The 24,403-nt window shown below is 50.4% G+C and overlaps 2 protein-coding genes across 2 annotated transcripts; both read left to right on the forward strand.

Annotated features, from left to right (window-relative positions):
- Window positions 1-3,124: 3,124 nt before the first annotated feature.
- Window positions 3,125-4,072, forward strand: LOC309891579 (olfactory receptor 14C36-like; the record flags this gene model as incomplete). Its single annotated transcript, XM_082785933.1, has 1 exon — window positions 3,125-4,072. One exon carries the CDS (start codon window positions 3,125-3,127, stop codon window positions 4,070-4,072), a length of 948 nt encoding a protein of 315 aa, XP_082642059.1.
- Window positions 4,073-14,853: 10,781 nt separating this feature from the next.
- LOC309891580 (olfactory receptor 14C36-like) lies at window positions 14,854-15,804 on the forward strand (the record flags this gene model as incomplete). Its single annotated transcript, XM_082785934.1, has 1 exon — window positions 14,854-15,804. The coding sequence occupies one exon, from the start codon at window positions 14,854-14,856 to the stop codon at window positions 15,802-15,804; it is 951 nt and encodes a 316-aa protein (XP_082642060.1).
- Between the last annotated feature and the right edge of the window lie 8,599 nt (window positions 15,805-24,403).

Here is a 24,403-nt window from a genome sequence, read left to right on the forward strand (position 1 = left end):
AGGATACGGTTGGTTCTCCTGCCTGCTAGGGCACTCTACTGGCTCATATTCAGCTTGCTGTCAACCACAACCCCCAGATCTCTCTCTGTGGGGCTGCTCTGCAGCGTCTCGTCCCCCAGTCTGTAAGCATAGCCAGGGTTGCCCCATCCCAGCTACAGGACCCAGCACTTTCTCTTTTAAAACTTCATGCAGTTGGTGATTGCCCAGCTCTCCAATCTATCTCTGCAAGGCTTTTCCACCTTCAATGGAGTCAACAACTCCTCCAAGTTTAGTATCATCAGCAAATTAGCTCAAAAGACCTTCTAGTCCTACATCCACATTGTTTATAAAAACATTTGGGTAGACCTGTGTGGAGCTAGGAGTTGGATTCAATGATCATTATGTGTCTCTTTTAACTTCGGATAGTCTATGATTCTATAGTAATATTCATAGTTATGAATATAAATATACATAACTATGGGCATATATATAGGAAAAAAAAATCCGTGATTAATTTCTGGCAATTTCCAAATGCCTCTTGAACACTGACAGGCATGGGGCATCAGCCAGGTCTCTAGGGAGCCTGTTCCACATTTAACCACCCTCACAGTACAAAATTTTTTCCTGATGTCCCATCTGAATGTCCTCTTGTGCAGCTTTGTGCCATTCCCATACCTTCTGTGGTCAGTTACCAAGGAGAAAAGATCATCACCTCTCTCACCACTTCCCCCACTCAGGAAGATGTTGAGGACAATGAGGTCACCCCTCAGCCTTCTTTTCTCCAGACTAGACAACCCAAGTGTCTTCAGCCTCTTCTCATACCCTTTAACCAGCATTCCCCCTTTTCTATTGGTTTCCAGACCAACAAGTCCCTGATCAGATAATCTCACTGGAAAAAATATTTTCTCTCTCTCCCGTGCTATCTTCAGTCAGTGTGATTGACCATGTCTGCTTCCCTCACTGCCTCCTTTATCAATTGTCAGTCAGGTTTGTGTCCTCAGATGTTTTGTGGTTTATCCCCAGCTGTTAGCGAAGCACAACGCAGCCACTGTCTTCCTGACTCTCCTTAACAGAACTGGGGGAGAAAAATAGGAGAAAGATAGGGATAGAATCTTTATCAGGGATTGTAGCTCTAGGAAAGGGGCAATCCCTTTAAACTACAAGACAGTACATTTACATTAAATCTAAAGAAGAAAATCTTCACTGGGACGTTGGTGAGGGACTGGAACAGGTTGCCGAGAGAAGTGTTGGATGCCCTCTTGTTGCGAAGACATTTGTTGTCGACGGAAGGAAGACACAGACGCTCAATATGAGTGATCAGTGAACTTCGATTTATTGGATAGCTCAGTCGTCTTTTATCTAATTCAATATAATTAGCTCATACATATTGCAAAAGCTAAGCTCATGATTGGTTAGTACATTTCTCTATTTTATCAGCTAGTTTCTCACTCCCATCAACCGAAATAACACAGTTAGTACTTTCCCAGACCACCAACAGATATCATGTCCTTGTACCTGAAACCTCCCTGAAACCTCCCTGAAACCTCCCTGAAACCTCCCAGATTTTACGTACTTTCTCAGACTCATATGAGCTGCGTTCGATACTTTGTTAACTCGCGACCTCCTAGTTGCTCAACATTCACATGGCCTACTTCACTTAACCATTCCTCCACACCCTCTCCCTGATAGTGTCCAGGGCCAGGATGGATGGGACCTTGAGCAACACTAGTAGGATTTGTTCCTGCCCATGGCAGGGGGGACTGGAACCTGATGGTCTTTGGGGTCCCTTTAACCCAAAGCATTGTATGTTTCTTGACTCTGTGGGCTGACAAGTGGTTTTGTAGCATATGTAGACAGAGAGATTTGAGTTTCTGTGGAAAAGTCGTGTCATCTCTTCCCCCACACACACTCCACAGCATCCCACCAATATCTCCAAGTGCTTGGAAGAGGTGGTATTCACCCTGCCTTTCACGTTGAGGGTGTCTGGTCACATAATGGGACAAGAATAGATGATTCTCCTGCCAACATCTTCTATGGAATTAGGAGCAAAGACAGCACTGGAAATAAGTCCCGATCAAAACTTTAGAGAAGTGATTGTATCCCAAAAGACTGCTTGAGTGTGATTCAAAGTTGATTTCCGTGGAGGCCCAGGGACTTGTCAAGAGCTCCCTGTGCTGATGAGCTGGGCTGGGCTCCTGGGACCAAGGGGAGCTCCTGGCAAGCGGGCAGCACTGCAGAGAGACAGCTCTGCCCAGGAGCAACTCCTCTGCACAGCGCAGTAGGGCTGGGGGCACTGCCTGCAGGGGACAAGGGCAGTGAGAGAAGGGAGGGAGATGTTAAAGGCAGAGTGGAGGGGGGATGCTGAGAGCTCACTGCGGGAGAAATCTTCATAGCCCTGAACAGGGTAAGTCTCTGGCTACAGGGCAATGCAGCTGTTGTTCCTGGTGCCATCTGCAGATTTGCTGTCAAATCCCACAGCCTATGGGAGCTTTCAGGAGGACTCAGGACTCAGGACGAGTTTTTTTGGATAAGAGGAAAATGACAAATTCCAGAGCAGGGATTACCTTCCAAAGCTGTCAGAGGGATAAAACATGAGGTTTCCTTCTTGTGGGGCCAGCTGCAAGTTGTGCAGCCGGGCGTTTAGACGGGGTGTCCAGGGCTGTGGTGCAGAGCAGGGTCCCTGCTGTGCCCCAGGGACTGTGTGCCGGGACAGGGCCTCTGCTGCCTGCCAGGCTCAGCACTCAGCCTGCCTGGGGAGCTGCCCAGGACATTGCGGGGAGAAGCTGTGGGAGGAAGGAGGCCACCCAGAAGAGTAGGGGGGAGTCTTTCTGCTTCCCGGAGCCTGCTACCTGGGGCAGGTACCTGTCTCAGAGACCACCACCAGTCCCTGGTGGTCTTTATCATGTACCTACAGGGCAGTACTGACCCTTCCAGAGAGCAAAGTTGACTAACCTGGTCTCTTAGGCATTCTTAGGCAACCAAATCAAAAGCTCCAGGCAGAAGCATGTATTCTTCCCTGGAAAAGGCAGTGTGTCTTGTTGAGGATGTTTCAATGAGATATGGCTTAGGTTTTGCTCAGAAAACACTATCTAACTTGCCTCTTTAAATTCCTCCATAAATAGGCTGCTATGCCCAGAAGCAGCAAATGCCCAACAGCAGCTTCCCCACTGAGTTCCTCCTCCTGCCATTCGCAGACACACGTGAGCTGCAGCTCCTGCACTTCGCGCTCTTCCTGGGCATCTACCTGGCTGCCCTCCTGGGCAACGGCCTCATCCTCACAGCCATAGCCTGCGACCACCGCCTCCACACCCCCATGTACTTCTTCCTCCTCAACCTCGCCCTCATCGACCTGGGATCCATCTCTACCACTGTTCCCAAAGCTATGGCTAATTCCCTGTGGGACACCAGGGCCATTTCCTTCTTCGGTTGTGCCACCCAGGTCTTTATGTTTGTCACATTTGTCACAGCAGAGTTTTCTCTCCTCACCATCATGGCTTATGACCGCTACATTGCCATCTGCAAACCCCTGCACTATGGGACAATAATGGACAGCAGAGCTTGTGTCAACATGGCAGCAGCTGCCTGGGGCAGTACTTTTCTCTATGCTGTGCTGCACACTGCCAATACCTTTTCCCTTCCCCTCTGCCAAGGCAATGCCCTGGACCAGTTCTTCTGTGAAATTCCCCAGATCCTCAAGCTCTCCTGCACTGATGCCTATATCAAAGAGGCTAGGCTTATTGTGGTTAGTGCCTCTTTATTATTTGGTTGTTTTGTTTTCCTTGTGCTGTCCTATGTGCAGATCTTCAGGGTTGTGCTGAGGATCCCCTCGCAGCAGGGCCGACATAAAGCTTTTTCCACGTGCCTCCCTCACCTGGCCGTAGTCTCCCTTTTCACCAGCACTGCCATATTTGCCTACCTGAAGCCCCCCTCCATGTCCTCCTCCTCCCTGAATCTTTTGCTGGCAGTTCTGTATTCGGTGGTGAGTCCAACAGTGAACCCCCTCATCTACAGCATGAGGAACCAGGAGCTGAAAGATGCGGTGTGGAAAGTGATGAATGAGTGTTTTTCAGAAGGAATAAACTGCCTGTCTTAGAATCATAGAAACATAGAACTGCCTGGTTTAGAAGAGACCTCAAAAATCATCTAGTTCCAACCCCCCCCGCCATGGGCAAGTATGTCACCCACTAGATTAAGTTTGCCAGGGCTCCATTCACCCAGACCTTGTAGACATCCAAGGATGGGGCATCCAGAAGTTCTGTGGACAACCTCTTACAGTGCCTCACCGCCCTCTGAGTGAAGAAGTTTAAAACCATTCCCCCTTGTCCTGTCATTATTTGATTGAGCAAAGAGTTGTACTCCATCTTTTATTATGCCCCCTTTAATTACTGAGAAGACGCAATCATCACAGACAGCCCCTCATAACCACCATTCCCTGCACTGGGCTTTTGCTCCAGCTCAGACAGGTGGTTTGTAGGCAATGAATTCACCCTAAAGCCTTCTCTTCTGCAGGCTAAACCAACCCAACTCTCTCAGCCTTCCTTCATAGGAGGGGTGCTCCAGCTCCTTGATCATCTTTGTGGCCCTCCTCTGGACCTGTTTTAACAGATCAACATCCTTCTTGTGCTGGGGCGCCAAACCTGGATTCAGTACTCCAAGTGGGGCCTCACAATAGCAGAGTAGAGGGGAACAATCACCTCCCTCGACCTTCTAGCCACTCATCCTTTGATGAATCCCAGGATGCAGTTGGCCTTCTGGGATGCAAGCTCACACTGATAGCTCATGTTGAACAGTTCATGTCCACGAGAACAAGAATCTTCTCTGCAGGGCTGCTCTCAATATGTTCTTCTTCCAGTCTGTCCTCGTGTCCAATTGTGCTGAGACAGGTGTAACGCCTTGCACTTGGACTTGCTGAACATCTTCAGTTTCTCATGGACCCACTTCACAAGCTAGTTCAGATCCCTTTGGATGGCATTCCCTCCCTTCTATTGCATCAACTGCACCACTGAGTTTAGTGTCACCTGCAAACTTGCAGAGGATGCTCTCGAACCCACTGTCTAGTTCTTTTTCTGCATATCATTCATAATGTAACTCATTAAAGGCCCAGATGCAGGTTAGTTTTTTTTGTTTGTTTGTTTGTTAGTTTTTTATTTTGTTTGAGTATATATTTTTCTTTATATTGCTTGTGAAATTATTGTCCACAAAGAAATGTCTTTGTTCATATTCTTTCATTTAAGTATCTACATGTCCCATGTGACTCCTGGACTTGGTGTAAACAAGGAGGCAGGCTCTCTGTGTATTTAAATAAAAAAAACGACCCTGCAGTGATATGCTTGCCCACGATCCTCCCTCAGAGACCTGCAGTGAAGCTGCAGGGGCACTTGGCTGTGTGCAGGGGTGGAGGGAAGAAGTGTCCTGGTACAGCAGCACTGCCAAGGAGCCCAAGAGCTTCTTCTTTCCCAAGCTGCTCTCCCTTTCACCTCGTACTCTCCTACAGAGCCCTTGTGTTGCTGCGAGGACTCATTGCTCTTGTCTCTTGCTCACCGTGCTGCTCCGGGGCAGTTCTGTGTCCACAGGCAGGGACAGGCCAGGGACACTTCTCTAATACAGCTGGCTCCATACCAGCATCTGCAGCATAGAAGGATCTGCTGAGGGCAGTGCCTGAAGGCTCAGCTCTTCTCCCAAAGCTACTCCCACAGATATTGCAAAGTAAAGATAACTTTTTGAAGTATAGATATAGTGCTAAATCTGGGTGGGAACAGGCAAAGGAGAGCTCTGCAACTGCAGGGAACACAGCAGGTACAGGGAAAGCAGTCTGCTGCATTGTCATACCTCAGTTGACATTTTGTAGACTGAATACAGTGAATCACCCCAAAACATCTAATGACATTGGAAATAAGTTGGATGCAATGATCCTTGTGGGTCTCTTCCATCTTGGCTATTCCGTGAGTCTCTGACTCTGAAGGAGGCCAGCTATCTGTGCGCACCCTCCATGGCCAAAGAACCACTTGTGTGGGAGGCAGTCAGTACCAGTGCCCCCCACCAGCTGGCTCTGCCTTCCCAGCCTGACCAGCACGGCCCTGCAGAGTGCCCCCACAGCCCCATGCACCACAGCCCCCTAGCTCTACAGAGCAGCACTGCCAGCTGGGGGGCTGTGGGCAGCATGGGCAGGGGATGCAGGAATGGCTGCTCAGGCCAGCCCAGACGTGCTGGCCTGGGACAAGACTCTGTGGGACATGGGGTGTCCTGGGAGCAGAGCAGGGTGCTGTGTGTGTGCAGTGGTGGTGCCTGAGGAGCCCCAGGGCCAGCAGTGTGGTGCTGTTCTTGGGAATAAGGCTGGCCTGGGTGGTTGCAGGCTTCCCTGGTGAGTAGTGTACGGGGGTATCTCCTGCAGATGGCAGCAGCAGGGACACTGCACTGACCCCCCACTTCTCCATTTGCTGCTTTGTTGCCATCCCAGCCTAGGCTGCTCTGCTGGGCCAGGCTGGGCTGGGCTGGGCTTAGCTGGGGAGACTAGAGGCAGGTGTGGAGAGCTGGGGAGGGTCTGGGATGTGCTGGCCTCCTAGGAGACTCTGGGAGGACCAACAGGGTGGACACTGCCACTGTCCATTTCCACGTGCCTCCCTCACCTGGCTCTGGTCCCCCTGTTTGTGAGCACTGGCTCGTTTGCCTACCTGAAGTTCCCTTCTTTCTCCACCCCATCCACGGACCTGCTGGTGGCAGTTCTGTACTCATCCCTGAATCTTTTGCTGGCGGTTCAGTACTCAGTGGTGCCTCCAGCAGTGACCTCCCTCATCTACTTCATAAGGAACCAGGAGCTCAGGGATGCAGTGAGGAAACTCTTTGAATACATGCTTCAAGCAAGTCTTTGCAGACATTCTTCTTCTACATTAATCATGTGCCTACAATCGTTTCAGGACACTGACGTTTTCTGAAATAAACTGTTAGGACAATTGTCTTTAATTTTATTTATTTATTAATACCGTCTAAAGCTGGTGAATTTGACTTTTATTCTTAGTGTCTCCTATGTTTTTTATTTTTTAAGTTTTGACCCAATGCTCTAATGTATTTATAGAACTGGGCTTCTTGTGCAGATAATGCCAATAAAGAAGAGAGCAGAATTTTACTGGTCTCATGTCCCATCTCCTCCCATCTCTTCTGCACCTGGGGGAGCAGCCCCAGCATGCACGAAGAGCTGAGACCAAGAGCCCAGCTGCCACATGGAGGAGCAGCCCCAGTGGCCTTTGGGGCTGCCCCTCACTGCCCACTGGGCTCTGCCTCTCTGCTGCCTGCAGGTCGGGGCTTCTGCTTCCCTGGAGCCATGGCCGTGGCCAGCAGCAGGAAATGGCTGTTTCCCTGCTGCTCTCTTTTGGCTTCCACTTTGTTCTCTTGTTCCTTTGCATTTCTCTTAGCCCTCAGATCTCGTGTACTTTGGTGACAGTCCTGATGTCTCCACAGTGGCATCTCTGCCACATCTCTGCACTCGTCTTCCAAAGATAGTGTCAGAAATACAACCCAGGACACCTTCCCTGGACAGGCCTGTTACTTTTCTGGGCTTCACCATGGATCAGAGTCCCCTAGAGATCACTGAAAGACTGTGAGATGTCTTCTTGGTTGCACATAGCCTAGCAAATAGTAGCTGGCCTTTCACTGGCCTGGGAGTGTCCCAGATGTGCTGGGACTGATGGCAAATGGTATCCTGGAGGGGAATCTGGAGCTGCCCTGTGCCTGGGCCAGGTCTCTTGTGCTGGCCTGGGGACTGGGGCTGGACCTGTGGGACACAGGCACTCTGTGCTGGGGATCTCCCAGGCAAGGGACCAGGAGTCCTACAGCTTCATGGACCTCCATTTCCAGAGCCATGGCTGGCCCCAAAGGATCTACATCCTTCAGGTGAATTTTCAGGATCTATATTCATCACAGGAGAAGAAATACTGATGTTCACCTGTACTTGCATTGTCATTGCTTTCTCCATCATGGTGTACACCCTCATCTTCCAGGTACTTCCAACCATCTCGAATAAACAATCCCTGTTGAATGTCTCCTTTCCAGATGCCTGTCTGGACCTATGCACTTCCCATGGTTCTCCTGCTTTGTCCTCCCCTTACTCTTTGATCATTCAGACTGCTCTCACTGACCCAGTTGCTGCTTTAAGCTTCATTGAGCTCAAGCTTGCCCATTGATTAGCAGTCTGCCTAATGGTTTCTGTAGCAAGCTCCTCATCATTTATCATTGAATTAAGATCATATGGAATATTACAAATCGTAACACCTATAAATCTGACTGGAGACATATAAGATGAGGTGCTTGCTTTGCTGTTTGGAAAATTGCTGCATGTTTTCTTGTTGTTTGTTTTAAAATAAGGAAAAACCCTTCTGTGTGTAGACAGGTCTCTAAGGAAAGGAGGTGGGAGCTGGTGCAAAGGGGCTGTAACAGCCAGCTGCAGACTTCAGTGCAGAAGTGTGGAGTAAGGAAAAGTGATACAAGCACCAAGTGGCCAGTGAGAGAAATGTCAGGGTTGGGGTGGTGAGGAGCAAGGTTGCCCATGCACTGTCAGGCCTCAAGACTCTGCTTTTCCTCCCTATGGATGTCTCCATAGGGGAAGCCCTGGGTTAATATAAATTGAAAAAAGATGCTCAATACTGAAATGCAACAATATTCATCCTTCCAAATGAGAAAAGATTTGTATTAGGTGCTTTTTGAAATCTTCCTCCTGAACTACAGCATGAAAGCTCCCCAATTAGTTCTCCAAGTCTTGAAGACTTGAATAAAACTATGGAAGACATATGGTTCCTTAGGTGTTTCTGCCTTTTAATGAGTTCCATGGTGGATTTTGGTGCTCAGTCTGTGAACATCAGGTACTGAGAGGAGAATGATGCAACTACTTGAGAACATAAAGTCAGAAGGAAAAGTTGAAGTGACTTGAGTATTAATGGGCCCCATTCAGGGACGTTACCAAGAGATTCTCCTCAGGGACTTGTTAGGACAGATAATTGGAGGCCATGATTACAGATAGGCAAAGCACTGTGCTGAGAAAAGTCTGGGTTTGTTGTGCTGAAGTAAAAGGACCAGGTCCTGACTCCAGCCACTGGAAGGGAATTTCCTGCACTCCCGTGTCTGGCTCTGGGCTCTTTCTGGGGGTTTGTGGTGTGTGGTGGGCAGTGTGATGCCATAAGAAGAACAGTGGTATGACACCTTCCTGCCTCTGCACAGGGTCTCAAGAAAGCAATGAGCCCCCTTGCAATGATGATATTTCATCTCCTCAGAAGCTCTATCCAAGGGGACAAAAAAGTCAGGGCTGCTGATGCCTACTCTTCTTGCCAGTGCCCACCTCTTTGTCCTCTCCAGACTTTCCTATGCTGCCCCACACATTGCCCTATTTCCTTCAAATCAAGACACCCATCTCTGTTAACCACCTTGCTCTCATCCTAGCATTTCCGTGGTTTCACCAATGTCTCATTAATCCTCACCAGCTGTTCCTTGAAACACAAAACTGATCAAAGTGTCTGATCAAAGACACCCTTTGGGTGACCTCTAGCACCACAGCACAACTCTTTGAGGGACATTTTGTCTTCTTCATGGCCAATGCCAACCTTCCAAGGTGCATTTTCTGGCAGGTTTTTCTCTACTGCTCTTTCCTACTAATAAAGAAAGTTCCATCAGGGTGGAAACCAGTCCTAAAGTAGGCATCCCAACCCATTGGCCTTCTTGCGGCCTGTCAGCCAACCAGACAGAAGTTACCTCACGAGTATCTTCCAAGCCATGGGCCTGCTGCTGGCCTTGCAGCTTCTTGTTTAGACACACCCAAGCCTTGTGCCTGCTGCTGTCCAGTTGTGTACTCAAACAGAAGGGACAGGACAACCCACATTCAGGCCTTCTTTCTCTCTGGGTCCTCCTGGGTATATGGGCAGAGTGGATCCCACAGTAATATGCCAACCAGGTGCCTTCTGCTGACCTACCAGGACCATTGGCAGATGTCAGCTGAAAAGTACAGATCCCAGGTAGAAGTGTGACCTGTCATCTATTTCAGACAGAGGTGACCTCAGAGCCCCTTTCTGTGACATGCTCCTGCTGCTGCCCTATCAACTGCAGAGACAGAAGTGACTTCACAGCCACTGCCACAGGCCAATTCCTCCTGCTGGTTCAGGAGATCCTGAGGCAGAACTGAGCTCATCAGAGCATTCCCACCCATCTCCTCCTTGTGGCCTACAAGCTGATCAAATCCATGGCCCCTCACATTCATTCATGCCATGTGACTGCACAGCAATCTCATGGTTCCTGCCCTGCCACAAGGGAACAAGAACCTAAACTTAAGGGTTAGGAAAAGGGTTAAAGGTGAGCAGGTTAATGCACAGGAAGACAGGGTTTGGAAGTTAGTTGTTCATGTATGGCATTAGAGACTATGGTGAACCTTTCTGGGTGAGAGATTAAGCAGATGTTTAGTGGGAGGGTTTGGTGTTCTGCTTGTGGTGTCAGGTCTGTGGTTAGGGTATGGGCAAGCTCTTTGAAGGTTTTATTTGGGTCTGCAAGAAGGCTAGGGTTAAATAGAGCATTTTAATGCTAGTGTTAAGGGCAGGGATGAGGGTGAGCAAGAGAGGAAAGGGGTTATGGACTAATTTTGGCTAAGGATATAGTGGTCAAAAATTAGAGCAGTGGATTCCTGTCAGGGTGCAGAGTGGCATTTAGATTTAAATATTAATGTAACAGGTTAAAATAGGGTAAGGGCCTCACATGTCTATTTTAAGTTAGCTTTAAGGTGGACTCGACTTTACGTGAATATACTTATCTCTCCAAAATTGTTAGCTTCTGCTATCCAAGCTTTTCTTTCCTCCCCCAAATCTCACATCTCTCCTGGCCAGGCTCCTCCTGCCTTCCCCGTAAAGAAGTTTTTGCCAATATCCAACCTAAACCTCCTCTGGCACAACTTTAGCCTATTCCCTCTTGTCCTATAAAAGGGCACATGGGAGAATAGACTAATGCTCACCTTGCTACAGCCTCCTTTAAAGTACCTATAGAGGGAGATATGGTTGCCCCTGAGCCTCCACTTCTCCAGACTGAACAAACCCAGTTCCCTCAGCCGCTCCTCATAAGACTTGTTCTCCACACCCCTCACCTGATTCATCGACCTACTCTGGATTTGCTTGAGCACCTTGATGTCCTTCTTGTACCGAGGAGCCCAAAACTGAACACAGTACTCAAGCTGCGGCCTCACCAGAGCCGAGTACAGGGGGATGATCACCTCCCTAGACCTGCTAACCACACTGCTTCTTATTCCAGCCAGGATGCTGTTGGCCTTCTTGGCCACCTGAGCACACTGCTGGCTCATATTCAGCCGACTACCCACCAATACTCCCAGGTCCTTCTCTGCCAGGCAGCTTTCTAACCACTCATCTCCCAGCCTGTAGCTCTGCTTGGGGTTGTTGTGTCCCAGGTGCAGGACCTGGCACTTGGCCTTGTTAAACTTCATGCAGTTGGCCTCAGCCCATCGGTGCAGCCTATCCAGATCCTCCTGCAGAGCCTTCCTACCCTCAAGCAGGTAGACATATGCACCTAACTTGGTGTGGTCTGCAAACTTACTGAGGGTGCACTCGATCCCCTCATCCAGATCATCGATAAAGATATTAAAGAGAACTGGCCCTAGTCCTGAGCCCTGGGGGACTCCACTAGTGACCTGCCTCCAACTGCTGCTCACTAGCAGAGTTTTCCATTCACCACTACTCTTTGGGCCCAGCTACCTAGTCAGTTTTTAATCCAATGAAATATACACTAGTCTAAGCCATGAGCAGCCAGTTTCTCCAGGAAAATGCTGTGGGAAATGGTGTCAAAAGCTGTACAGAAGTCAAGATAGACCACATCCACAGCCTTTCTCTCATCCACTGAGTGTGTCACTTTGTTATAGAAGGAGATTGGGTTTGTCAGTGAGGACCTGCCTTTCATAAACCCATGCTGACTGGGCCTGATTGCCTGGTTGTCCTCCAAGTGCTGCATGATGATACTCAAGATAACCTGTTCCATGAGCTTCCCTGGTACTGAAGTCAAACTAACAGGCCCATCGTTTCCTGGGTCCACCCTCCAACCCTCATTGTAGATGGGTGTCACATTTGCTAGCCACCAGTTGACAGGGACCTCCCCGGGTAGCCAGGACTGTTGATAAATGATGGAAAGTGTCTTGGTCAGCTCTTCCACCAGTTCTCTGAGCATCCTCATGTGGATCCCATCTGACCCCACTGACTTGTGTACATCTAAGTGCTGTAGCAGGTCTCCAACCATGTCCTCATGGATTATGAAGGCCACATTCTGCTCCCCATCCCCTTCCACCAGATCAGGGGGATGGGTACCTGTAGAACAACTGGTCTTGCTGCTAAAGACTGAGGCAAAGAAGGCATTAAGCAACTCAGCCTTTTCCTCATCTCTTTTCCCTAAGTTTCCTCCCACATCCAGTAAAGGATGGAGATTCTCCTTAGTCCTCCTTTTTGTGTTTTTGTATTTATAAAAACATTTTCTGTTATCTTTAACATCAGTAGCGAGAGTGAGCTCCAGATGAGCTTTGACCTTTCTAATTTTGTTCTTGCACATCCTCATAAGATCCTTATAGTCCTCCTGAGTGGCCTACCCTCTTTTCCAAAGGTCCTAAGCCTTCTTTTTCTTCCTAAGCTCTAGCCACAACTCTCTGTTCAGCTCTCTCTCCTTCCATACTGGCTGGACTTTGGGCACGTGGGGATGGACAGTCTGCTCCTGAGCCTTGAAGATTTCCTTCTTGAAGAGTGTCCAGCCTTTCTGGACTTGTCTGCCCTTCAGAACTGCCTCCCAAGGCACTCTGCCAACCAGTGTCCTGAACAGCTCAAAGTCTGCTTGTAGAATGCCTCATCTGTCTCCTCATCCTGGTTTGGCGGTCAATAAGATATCCCCACCACGATGCCTGCCTTGTTGGCCTTCCTACTGACCCTAACCCATAGGGACTCAACAATATCATTCCCAGATTGAAGTTCTGCAACATCAAAACACTCCTTAATATAGAGACCCACACCACCACCCCTTCTGTTCTGTCTGTCTCTTCTGAAGAGCCCATAACCAGTCATTGCAGCACTCCAGTCATGGAAGTGGTCCCACCGCATTCCAGTGATGGCAACCAGGTCACAGAGTGCCTTTTATTTCTTTTTTTTCTTTGCTTTTGAGCAATGGCTACAGTTATATTATATTGTACATGCAATAATAAAATCTCTGTTTATGGCCCAGAGGAATTAGGCACTTCAAATGTCACTCAGATGTCCCTCTGCCATCTCCAATATCACCTGGTGTCTGCCTCTGAACAGCTCCCTTTTGGCCTCTGTCTGCATTCAAAGTGCTGAAAGCTGAGACAAGCAGCTTACATGCTGCCTGGTTTGTGCCCACCTGAACCAAGGCAAGAGGAATCCCAACTCCAGTGGGATTCTGTGAGGCATGGGAGAGGAAGATAAGCCCCCTTCTAGCCTCTGAACTGCATACAAAGTATGAGATGCCTGGTTTGACTCAGTTGAAACCCTTCCCTCAGCAGGGGGAGGGAGATCCTTGAGTGGGTGTTCTGCCCAAAACCAGGACATGGAAAGGTGATCCTTGGACGTCATACCTATTCTGAAATGAAAAAGGACAGTGCTCCCACTACAATGGAGGGAAGGAACATAAATGATTACTTTAGTGTTTTTCAAAGTTGATTCCCCTGGAGGCCCAGGGACTTATCAAGCACTCCCTATGCTGATGAGCTGGGCCGGGCTCATGGGCCCAAGGGGAGCTCCTGGAAAGCGGGCAGTGCTGCAGAGAGACAGCTCTGCCCAGGAGCAGCTCCTCTGCACAGCGCAGCAGCAGGGCTGGGGGCACTGCCTGCAGGGGACAAGAGCAGCTGAGAGAAGGGAGGGAGATGTTAAAGGCAGTGTGGAGGGGGGATGCTGAGAGCTCACTGCAGGAGAAATCTTCACAGCCCTGAACAGGGTAAGTGTGTGGCTACAGGGCCATGCAGCTCTTGTTCCTAATTCCATGTCCAGATTTGCTGGCAAATCCTGCAGCCTATGGAATTTTTCAGGAGCACTCTCAGAGTTTCTCTACTGCAGAGGAGTATGACAAGCTCTAGAGCAGGGATTGCCTGCCCAAACTGTCAGAGGGACAGGACATGAGGGTTCCTTCTTTAAGGGCCAGCTGCAGGCTGTGCAGCCAGGGTGCAGGCAGGGGTGGCCAGGGCTGTGGTACAGAGCAGGGTTTCTGCCATGCCCCAGGGGCTGTGTGCCGGGGCAGAGCCTCTGCTGCCTGCCAGGCTCAGCACTCAGCCTGCTCAGGGAGCTGCCCAGGGTGTTATGGGGAGAAGCTGTGGGTGGAAGGAGCCCCCTTACAGGACAGGGTAGGGCAGGGTCCTGCTGGTGCCCAAAGGCTCTTGCCTGGGGAAGGCTCCTCAGAGCTCCACAGCACCCCCAGGGAATTTTGTGGGGAGATTCTTGTCAGGGAAGTCCAAGGCAGGAGCTACCTGCATAGAAGGCACTCTCTGGACTCTCTGCTTTCATGCCTGCCATGAGGGTGAATCATGGGGATGATAATGATGATAAGAGTTGTCAGGTTATTAGAAGGGGCAGAAGCTCAAAGAGCATGCCTCTGGACTGTGGGCATCTGAGATCCGTGTGCAATGCACTTTACCACATACCGTAGCACAGTACTGAATCATGCTGATCACACAGATGATCCACCTGATCCCTTAGGCACCCTTAGACAGAAAGAAACAGAGCTCATAGGGAATAGACAGTACGTCTTGTGGAGAGGGTTTCTGTGAAACACAAATGAGGTTTTGTGCAGAGAAGTTTTTCTAAGTTGACACAGTCTTTTCCTCCATGGACAGCCAACCATGTTCTGAGGCAGCAAATGTCCAACAGCAGCTTCCCCACTGATTTCCTCCTCCTGCCATTCGCAGACACACGTGAGCTGCAGCTCCTGCACTTCGCGCTCTTCCTGGGCATCTACCTGGCTGCCCTCTTGGGCAATGGCCTCATCCTCACAACCATAGCCTGCAACCACCGCCTCCACACCCCCATGTACTTCTTCCTCCTCAACCTCACCCTCCTAGACCTGGGATCCATCTCCACCACTGTTCCCAAAGCCATGGCCAATTCCCTGTGGGACACCAGGACCATCTCCTACTCGGAATGTGCTATACAAGTTTTATTCTTTTTCTTTTTCATCTCAGCAGAGTTTTCTCTTCTCATCATCATGGCCTATGACCGCTACATTGCCATCTGCAAACCCCTGCACTACGGGACCATAATGGCCAGCAAAACTTGTGTCAACATGGCAGCAGCTGCCTGGGGCAGTGGCTTTCTCTATGCTGTGCTGCACACTGCCAATACCTTTTCCCTTCCCCTCTGCCAAGGCAATGCCCTGGACCAGTTCTTCTGTGAAATTCCCCAGATCCTCAAGCTCTCCTGCTCAGATGCCTACCTCAGAGAAGTTGGGCTTATTGTGCCTAGTGTGTGTTTAGCCTTTGGGTGTTTTGTTTTCCTTGTGCTTTCTTACATGCAGATCTTCAGGGTTGTGCTGAGGATCCCCTCACAGCAGGGCCGGCACAAAGCTTTTTCCACATGCCTCCCTCACCTGGCTGTGGTCTCCCTGTTCATCAGCACTGCCTTTTTTGCCTACCTGAAACCCCCCTCTATGTCCTTCTCCTCCCTTAATCTTTTGCTGGCAGTTCTGTACTCGGTGGTGCCTCCAGCAGTGAACCCCCTCATCTACAGCATGAGGAATCAGGAGCTGAAGGAAGCCATGTGGAAAGTGATGAATGGAGGTTTTTCAGAAGGAATAAACTGCCTGTGTTCTTAATGTTAACTGTATACAGACCCAGAAATCTTTCTATTTGTTTCTATTTTTTTTTCTTTTTTACGTTGCTTTACTTCTCATAGTGTTCCCCACAAAGAAACATCGTTGGTCATACCTTCGTACACTGTATGTACCTGTCTCATGTGACTCCAAGTCTTTGTATAAATGGTGGGTCAGGCTTTCTGTGTATTTTAATAAAAGAAAGGACCATACATTGACTTACTTGCCTGATACCCTTCCTTGTAGACCTGTGGTGGAGCTTCAGAGACACATGGCAGAGGTGGAGGGGAGAAGAATCCTGCCACAGCAGCACTGCCAGGGTGTACCTGTGATTGTTCCCTATTCTTGGATAGCACCACAGAGACAGTGAATTCACCTGCCTCTGTACACAATAGGCGAGAGGAATGATGGCAGGCAGGCATCTTTCTGGAGGAAAGCGGGAGCTTCCTGGAGACCCCAAGCACTTGGCAGGGACAGTGTGTGCCCAGGAGTCAGTAGCACATGGAGCCCATAGAGCACGGGCACGTCCCAGGTGGAGCCACCCTGAGGTGCTAAATCTGGGTGGGAAAAGGAAAAGCAGAGCTCTGCAACTCCAGGGAACACAGCAGGCATAAGGAAAGCTCTCTGTTGAATTGGTTGTTATACCTCTGGTGAAATTTCATAGATTGAATACAGTGAATCACCCCAAAACATATCCTGACATTGGAGATGTGTTTGACTCAATGATCCTTGTGGGTCCCTTCCAGCTCGGGCTATTCCATGAGTCTCTGACTCTCAAGAAGGCCGGCTATCTGTGCCGGCTATCCATGGCCAAGGAACCACTTGTGTGGGAGGCACTCAGTGGCAGTGCCCCCCACCAGCTGGCTCTGTCTTCCCAGCTTGACCAGCATGGCCCTTCAGAGTGCCCCCACGGCCCCATGCACCACAGCCCCCTTACTCTGCAGAGCAGCACCACCAGCTGGGGGCTGTGGGCAGCATGGGAAGGGGCTGCAGGAATGACTGCTCAGGCCAGCCCAGACGTGCTGGGCTGGGGCAAGGCTGTGTGGGACATGGGGTGTCCTGGGAGCAGAGCAGGGCACTGTGGGTGCGCAATGGTGCTGCTTGAGGAACCCCAGGGCCAGCAGTGTGGTGCTGTGCTGTGCTGGGGAGTGGGGCTGGCCTGGGGGGCTGCAGGATGCCTGTGGGAGGGGAATCTCCTGCAGATGGCAGCATCAGGGACACTGCAACTGACCTCCACTTCTCCATTTGATGCTTTGGGGTCTGCCCAGCCTGGGATGCTCTTCTGGGCTGGGTTGGGGAGAGGATAGAAGATGAAGGTGTGGAGAGCTTGGGAGGGTCTGGGCTGAGCTGGCCTCCTGGGTGAGACAGGGAGGACCAGCAGAGCAGGGGCTGGGATGGACCATTGTTCTCTGCACACTCTGGGAAATGCTGCCTCAGGGCAATGGTCCCAGAACAGCTCCTTGCAACCACCATTCCCAGACTGGGCTCTTGCCACAGCTTACACAAGTGGTTTATATTTCCTCCTCTGAGGGATATCGAATTAATGTATCAGGAGTCCATGTCTTTATTCTCCATATGAGAGTGCACAAGATGTGGGTGTGGAGAGATGACTACCAGTGAGCAGAAGTTCCATAAGATATTCCCTAGGAGTATTCCCCAGTGTGTGGGACAGACAGTGACTCAAGGTCATCTTCCTTTGCAGGCAATGTGCCCTGGGAATGCACTTGAATGAAACAAATCTAGACATGAAGACTTTCTCACCCACCACAGAGAGTTTTGAACACTTCCCTAACATGTGCACTCAGTGCTTGATAAGTTTTTGCATATTGAGGTGGTCATTTCCTTCAGGATGCCCTAAAGGAGCTGAAGAACTCCCAGGGAATTGTGAGTCCAGAAATGTGGGAGGCCTTCTGAAGCATGAGCTGCTTGGCCCACAGGGTACCTGAGGAATTGTGCAGGGCATCCCCTACACCGGGTATTCCTGGATGGGCTGGGAAGAGGCCTGCTGAGCACAACACCTCCTTGTAGCCCTGTGGATCCTGGCTGTGAGGTAACGTCTGTCCCAGCAGCTGGCTGGCCAACAGCAGGGAGGCAGAGCCTCTGAGGTCATAAAGGCCTTCGGAAAGCTGCCCCCAACAGGGTGACACATTTGGGGAGACCAGGGGAAAGCTGAGAGAATAAAGGTGGGAGATTTGGGGGAGAGAAGAGGGACTTGGCTAACAGAAAGGAAAGATCTGGAAGAGGTGAGAGGGGTTCAGGCAAGGCTGTGCTGCTGCAACACTTACTAGGAAAACATCCATGTCAAGCCCTGGCAATATTTTGAAGCAGTAACCATCAGCCCTACTTACCCCTACATCTAAATGCTATCCCTCTCTCTGCAAGGAATCCACTACTCTTACTCCTAACCCCAAATCTCACCTGGCGTGGGTTAGCCAAGTCCCAAATCCATAAGGCCTTACCGTACACTCTTAGCTCAATTCTCACCCTATTCCTCAGCCTTTCATCCCTAGCATTGAATTCCAGCCTTAACATGATTCCTCAACAGAGCCCTGAAGAAAATGCCAACATAACATAACATAGTCTCTACACTAGACACAGACTAGAAGCCAACGCAGTAAACACAGACCTCCCTCTAATACTCTGCCCAACTACTAACCCTGGAAGGCAAGATCTAATCCCTAAACCCTAACCTGAACACCTAATCCCCAAATGCTGCATTCCTGCGGTCTAGTCACCTAACTGAAGCAGTTTGGCCTCATGAAGCTGAGAGAACAACCCTGCAGACACCAAGGTCAGTGAAGAAATAGGCTGTGGAAGTGCTCCAGGTGGTAGAGCAGAAGTTCCCCTGCAGCCCATGGTGCACCATGTTGGAGCAGATCTCCACATGGCAACTGATGGAAGACCCCATGTGGGAGCAGTTGTATGTGGCCTGAAGGAGGATGCAGTCCAGGGAGAGGCCCTGCAGGAGAAGACTCCAGGTCAAAACTGTGGAGAGGAGCCCAGCTCTAGGCAGCCCCTTGTTATGGGGCCTTTCTTCTGAGGACAAACTTGTATTGACCCTTTGATAGATGCACAGGCAAGGACAGGACTCAGGATGGCATTGCCCTTCAGGAAGGAACTACCTTTGCAATTCCCTTGAAGTGTGGAACTCCTGGCTGTGTCAGAGCTTGAGCCACTGAACTGTGCAGGCAGACCAAAGTCCCACTGTGACAGAAGCGACCTCGTGCTTCCCCTGAAGCCACTCCCCTCCCAGTCTTCCTGAACTACCATTGACACCGCAGACTCAAGCAAACAGAGATAAAAGGGAGTGCAAGAATGCCAGTGCTGTACAAACTCAATGACAATGATACATGATATAGCAAGTAACTGGAACACGAGCTGAGCACCAGCTCATCACGAGCACCAGCTCATCACAAGCACCAGATTCATGCTTAGTTGGTTTGAAAGGACCGAGAACAGGGCATTAGAAAAAGTATAAAAGAAGGAGCTACATCTTAGTATGCACTCAGCCTCACCAGAAGTAGCCCTGCAGAATGACAACCCGTCTGACCGCTCATGGCTTGAACAAGTGATCTGGATAGGCTGCACCGATGGGCTGAGGTCAACTGCATGAAGTTCAACAAGGCCAAGTGCCGGGTCCTGCACCTGGGGCGCAATAACCCCAAGCAGAGCTACAGGCTGGGAGAGGAATGGTTGGAAAGCTGCCAGGCAGAGAAGGACCTGGGAGTGATGGTGGACAGTCGGCTGAATATGAGCCAGCAGTGTGCTCAGGTGGCCAAGAAGGCCAACGGCATCCTGGCTTGTATCAGGAACAGCGTGACCAGCAGGGCTAGGGAGGTGATCGTCCCCCTGTACTCAGCTCTGGTGAGGCCGCACCTCGAGTACTGTGTTCAGTTTTGGGCCCCTCGCTACAAGAAGGACATCGAGGTGCTTGAGCGGGTCCAGAGAAGGGCGACGAAGCTGGTGAGGGGCCTGGAGAACAAGTCCTACGAGGAGCGGCTGAGGGAGCTGGGCTTGTTCAGCCTGGAGAAGAGGAGGCTCAGGGGCGACCTTATCGCTCTTTTTAGGTACCTCAAGGGAGGCTGTAGCGAGGTGGGGGTTGGCCTGTTCTCCCACGTGCCTGGTGACAGGACGAGGGGGAATGGGTTTAAGTTGAGCCAGGGGAGTTTTAGGCTAGATGTTAGGAAGAACTTCTTCACTGAAAGGGTTGTGAGGCACTGGAACAGGCTGCCCAGGGAAGTGGTGGAGTCACCATCCCTGGAAGTCTTCAAAAGACGTTTAGATGTAGAGCTTAGGGATATGGTTTAGTGGAGGGCTGTTAGCGTTAGGTTGAAGGTTGGACTCGATGACCTTGAGGTCTCTTCCAACCTAGAAATTCTGTGATTCTGTGATTCTGTGAAGTGTACAGTTTGCTGGTTGAAGAACTTTCTAAATGGCCATGCTCAAAGAGTGAAGGAGTGAAGGGAGTTCAGTCCAGTTGGTGTCAGTTGACCAGATGTCCAGTTTAGTCATCAGTGACATTCCCCAGGGCTTGGGATTGGGTCCAGTTTTATTTAATATTTAGATCTACGATCCGAATGAGAGGATCAAGTACACCCTCAGTATATTTGCAGATGACAAGATGTTAGGTGGGACAGTTGATCTGCTTGAGGGTAGGAAAGCTTTGCAGAGGGATCTGGAAAGGCTAGATTGATGGACTGAGTCCAATCACATGACATTCAACAATGCTTCTGCACTTGGATCATAACAACCCCATGCAGTAACATAGGCTTGGGGAAGAGTGACTGGAAAGCTGTCCAGAAGAAAAGCACCTGGGGATGCTGGTCAACAGCCAGCTGGACATGAGCAGCCACCACCCATCATGGACAGGGACTCTGACATCTTCCAATAGATCATCTGTGCTTATGAGGTCACTGTCAGCTGAAGATCTGATAGGCCACGAGCAGGCCCATGGCAGGTGAATATTCCTGTGATAACAGTGGTGCCTGAGTCGCTGACAGGCTGAGAGCAAGGGTGGCCTGTGCTAAGTGCTGTGAGGACCCTGGTGCCTGAGAAGCCAGTAGGCCAGGAATAAGCATATGTCTTGTGTGGGTCTTTGGGAGCTTATGATGTCATGTCAGCGATGGCACCCCATGCTTGATTATTCCTGAAATACAACAGAAACCCCAGGCACCTGTCTACTGGTGCATCACACTACTTCATTGGGAACAGAAACCAAACAGGTGTCTATGTGGTACTCAGGTCAGTGGTGCCTGTGGAGCTGACAGACCAGCAGCAGGCCCACAGCTCTCGTAAGAGCTTGTGAGTTCACCGGAGCCTGAGAAGATGACAGGCAGGAAGGAGACCCATGCCTGGGAAATGTACCTATGATGCCACTCCTGGCTGAGTAGCCAATAGGGCAGGAGCAGGTGCATGGCCATATATGTTCTTGGGAGGTCACTGGAGCCTGACTACTTACATGGCGAGTATGCATCAGCTGCACGGATATCAGAGAATCACAGAGTCATAGAATGGTTTGGGTTGTAGGAATTCTAGTGACCATCTAGTCCACATCCCTCTGCTACAGGCAGGGACACCTTCCATTAGGCAGCATGTGCCTATGAGGTCATGGTCAGCTGAGGAGTTGATAGGCCAGGAGCAGGCCCCTGGCCTGTGGATGTCATTTGGATGCCAGTGGTGCCTGTGTAACTAACTGGCTGAGAGCAAACATGGCGTGTGCTAGATGCTGGGAGGACCCTGGTGCCTGAGAAGCCAGGAGGCCAGGAATAAGCACGTGGCTTGTGTGGGTCTGTGGGGAGGTCACTGGTGATCAATTAGCTGATAGGTCAGGGCAAGGCCCACGGATTGTACAGGTACCTGTGAGGTCACTGCTGCCTGAGGAGGTGGCAGGCCTGGAACAGGCCAAGAACTTGTGTAGGTGTTTGTGAGGTCATTGCTGCCTGACTACAGGCCAGGAGCAGGCCCATGGCAGGTGAAGATGCTATGGCATCACCTGGAGCTGAGTTGGGCAGAATCATGAAATAGCCCGAGTTGGAAAAATCAAGGATCAGTGAGTCAAACTCCAGCCACCAGACAATAAAATAAATTATATATGTATCTAAAAAACTATACAAACTGTAAATATATTTTAAAAATAGTAAAATATGTAATGTATATATTTATAAAAAATAAACCTTTTACATATGTATAATACATGTAAAATTAATGTAATGAAAAATAAAATAAAATAAGATAAAATATATAATATAATTAATATAATATACTATACTGTATAATATAACATAATACCGTATAATATACTGGAATACTTTATGTAATATAAATATTTATCAAATAAAAATATAATATAATCTATAATATAATATCGGTAATTATATATTACATAATATGAACTATATAATAATACATGAAATATATAAGAATAATATTTAATCTAATAAAAAATATAAAAATATAATAATGTATAAGTAATATATATATTGTATATATTCATAAAAATGTGTGTTCTATTAAAAATATAAAATGTATGTATATATATGTGTGTATTTATATTTATATATATATATATAATAAACTATATGTCTGAGAGCATTGTCCCAACAGTTCTTGGACTCTGCCAGGCTTGGAGCTGTGAGGAGGCTGGGAGGCACCGCAGGGCCATGCCTGGGCACGGGGCCAGGAGGAAACCACCGTCTTCCTGCCCGGGCGCCATGTCACGTGGGCTGCGGTTTGTGCACCTGCAGTGGCAGGCAGGCTCCAGCTCCCGACCCGCCGCGGGGAATAACGGCCCCTGGGTGACATGCTGAGAGCCAGGGAGACGCCTGAGGCTCTGGGCTGCAGCTCTGCTGCCAGGGCAGGCCCTGGACCAGCTCTGGCTGCTGCCGGGACCCCACAGGAGGCTCCCTGGGGAGGGACGGGACAGCCAGCGCTCCCGGCATGGGGCTCTGGCCCTGCCCAAGGGCCTTTCCCAGCTGCTGCTGCCAGCACAGCGGGGGCTGTAGCAGGGGCAGGGGCTGGTCCCTTCCCAGCCTGACACAGCCCCACTGCAGGACCAGTCCCCTGGATCCCATGGCTCAGAGACGGCCGGACAATCGCACCTTGGGCTCTTGGATGCTACTGCTTAGGAGATGCTCCATGCTCCCACAGCAGGCTGCAAGGGGTGTCAGAGCCATCTGCCCCCACACCCAGCCCTACCCCACGATGATCTCCCACCGCAGTGACGTGAGAGCCGCAGCGGAGCCGTCCCTCATATATGGTCATGAAGAGCGCTGGAGAAGTTCATTGGAGAGCTGGGCTGCGTCGGAGGGGAGATAAGTGCCGATAACTTCTAAAAAGGTGCCTGCTGCTTCGATTGGCTCCTCCTGCAGCTGGGACAGCATCTGCACAGATATATTGCCCTCCCAACATCGTCATTGCCTCGTGGGTCCCCAGGAGCTCCAGCAGCAGGGCATTGCTGTCAGGACAGGAGCCTCAGGATGGGGACAGAGGGACTCCTGTCCCCTTGGGTGCTGTGGCTGTTCCTCTGGGTGCAGCCTTGCAGAGGTAAGTGCCAGCTTCTCTGTTCCACAGCCTTGGGACAGTGAGTAACAGTGGGGTTACTGGGATCTCTCTGGGAGTGGGGTTGTTTTCAGGCACCACTGAAATGAGAGGCAGAAGGTTCTCAGTCTCTCAGCTCTGTTCTTTAATCTGTGCCTGTCTGGGTGGGAGGGGTAATCCATTTTCATATCTCCCATGTTTTTGGCAGCCCAAGCCTGACTTCATTTCTAGACACCTTGTCCTTGGGTACCCTTTTGTGACCCCTTGTTCCCCAGCACTGTGCCTCTGTATCTGGAGGAGTCTCAGACAGTGAGAGCAGCCCTCAGTGAGCTCCAGGGCACAGCCAATGTCTGGGATGCCCCAGGGGGGTTGTGTGCTGTTCCCTGCCCCTGGGATCAGGGGAAGCACTGACTCCAGGAGGGCAGGTTGTGTCCCATTAACAGAAGGGGACTGGGGCATCTGCACCGAGAGGTGTTCTTCTTGGGGACCCTGGTCAAGCACAGGGGCCAGTCTGACAGCAGGGATGTGGAAGGGACGTGGGCAGTTGGTATCCTTGTGGTCAACCCAGACAGTGGGTTTGGGAGGTGCCTGTGGCAGACAATGGGCAATGGAAGCTGCTCAGGGGCATGGGTCTGTTTGGGGGACACTGGGATGGGGAGGAGTGGAAGCCTTGTGCAGGGCTGGGGGCTGTGTGGGGGTGGGCATGGGTGGGGGCAGGGGTCCTCTGGGGTGGGAGGAGGTGCTGAGGGCTGTGGGGCAGCAAATGGCCCAGGAGGGCTAGAACTGGGTACCCCCAGCCCAGCATAGCCCATGGGGAGAGGAGGAACCCCCCACTGCCCCTGAGATAGCCTATGGGGACAGGAATCCCACCGTGGGAACTGGGAGTCTGCCTCGGGAGGGGGTCCTCACAGACCTGTAATGTGGGGCTCAAAACTCTCCTGACCCTTTCTGTATTGGTGTTTGAAGGGGCTGCAGAGGTGAGGCTGGCGGATGGTGGCAGTCGCTGTGCTGGCAGAGTGGAGGTGAAATATCAGGGCCAGTGGGGGACCGTGTGCCATTCCTTCTG

This window comes from Aythya marila, assembly GCF_965140915.1.
Source record: "Aythya marila genome assembly, contig: HAP1_HAP1_SCAFFOLD_158, whole genome shotgun sequence".
Taxonomy (NCBI): domain Eukaryota; kingdom Metazoa; phylum Chordata; class Aves; order Anseriformes; family Anatidae; genus Aythya; species Aythya marila.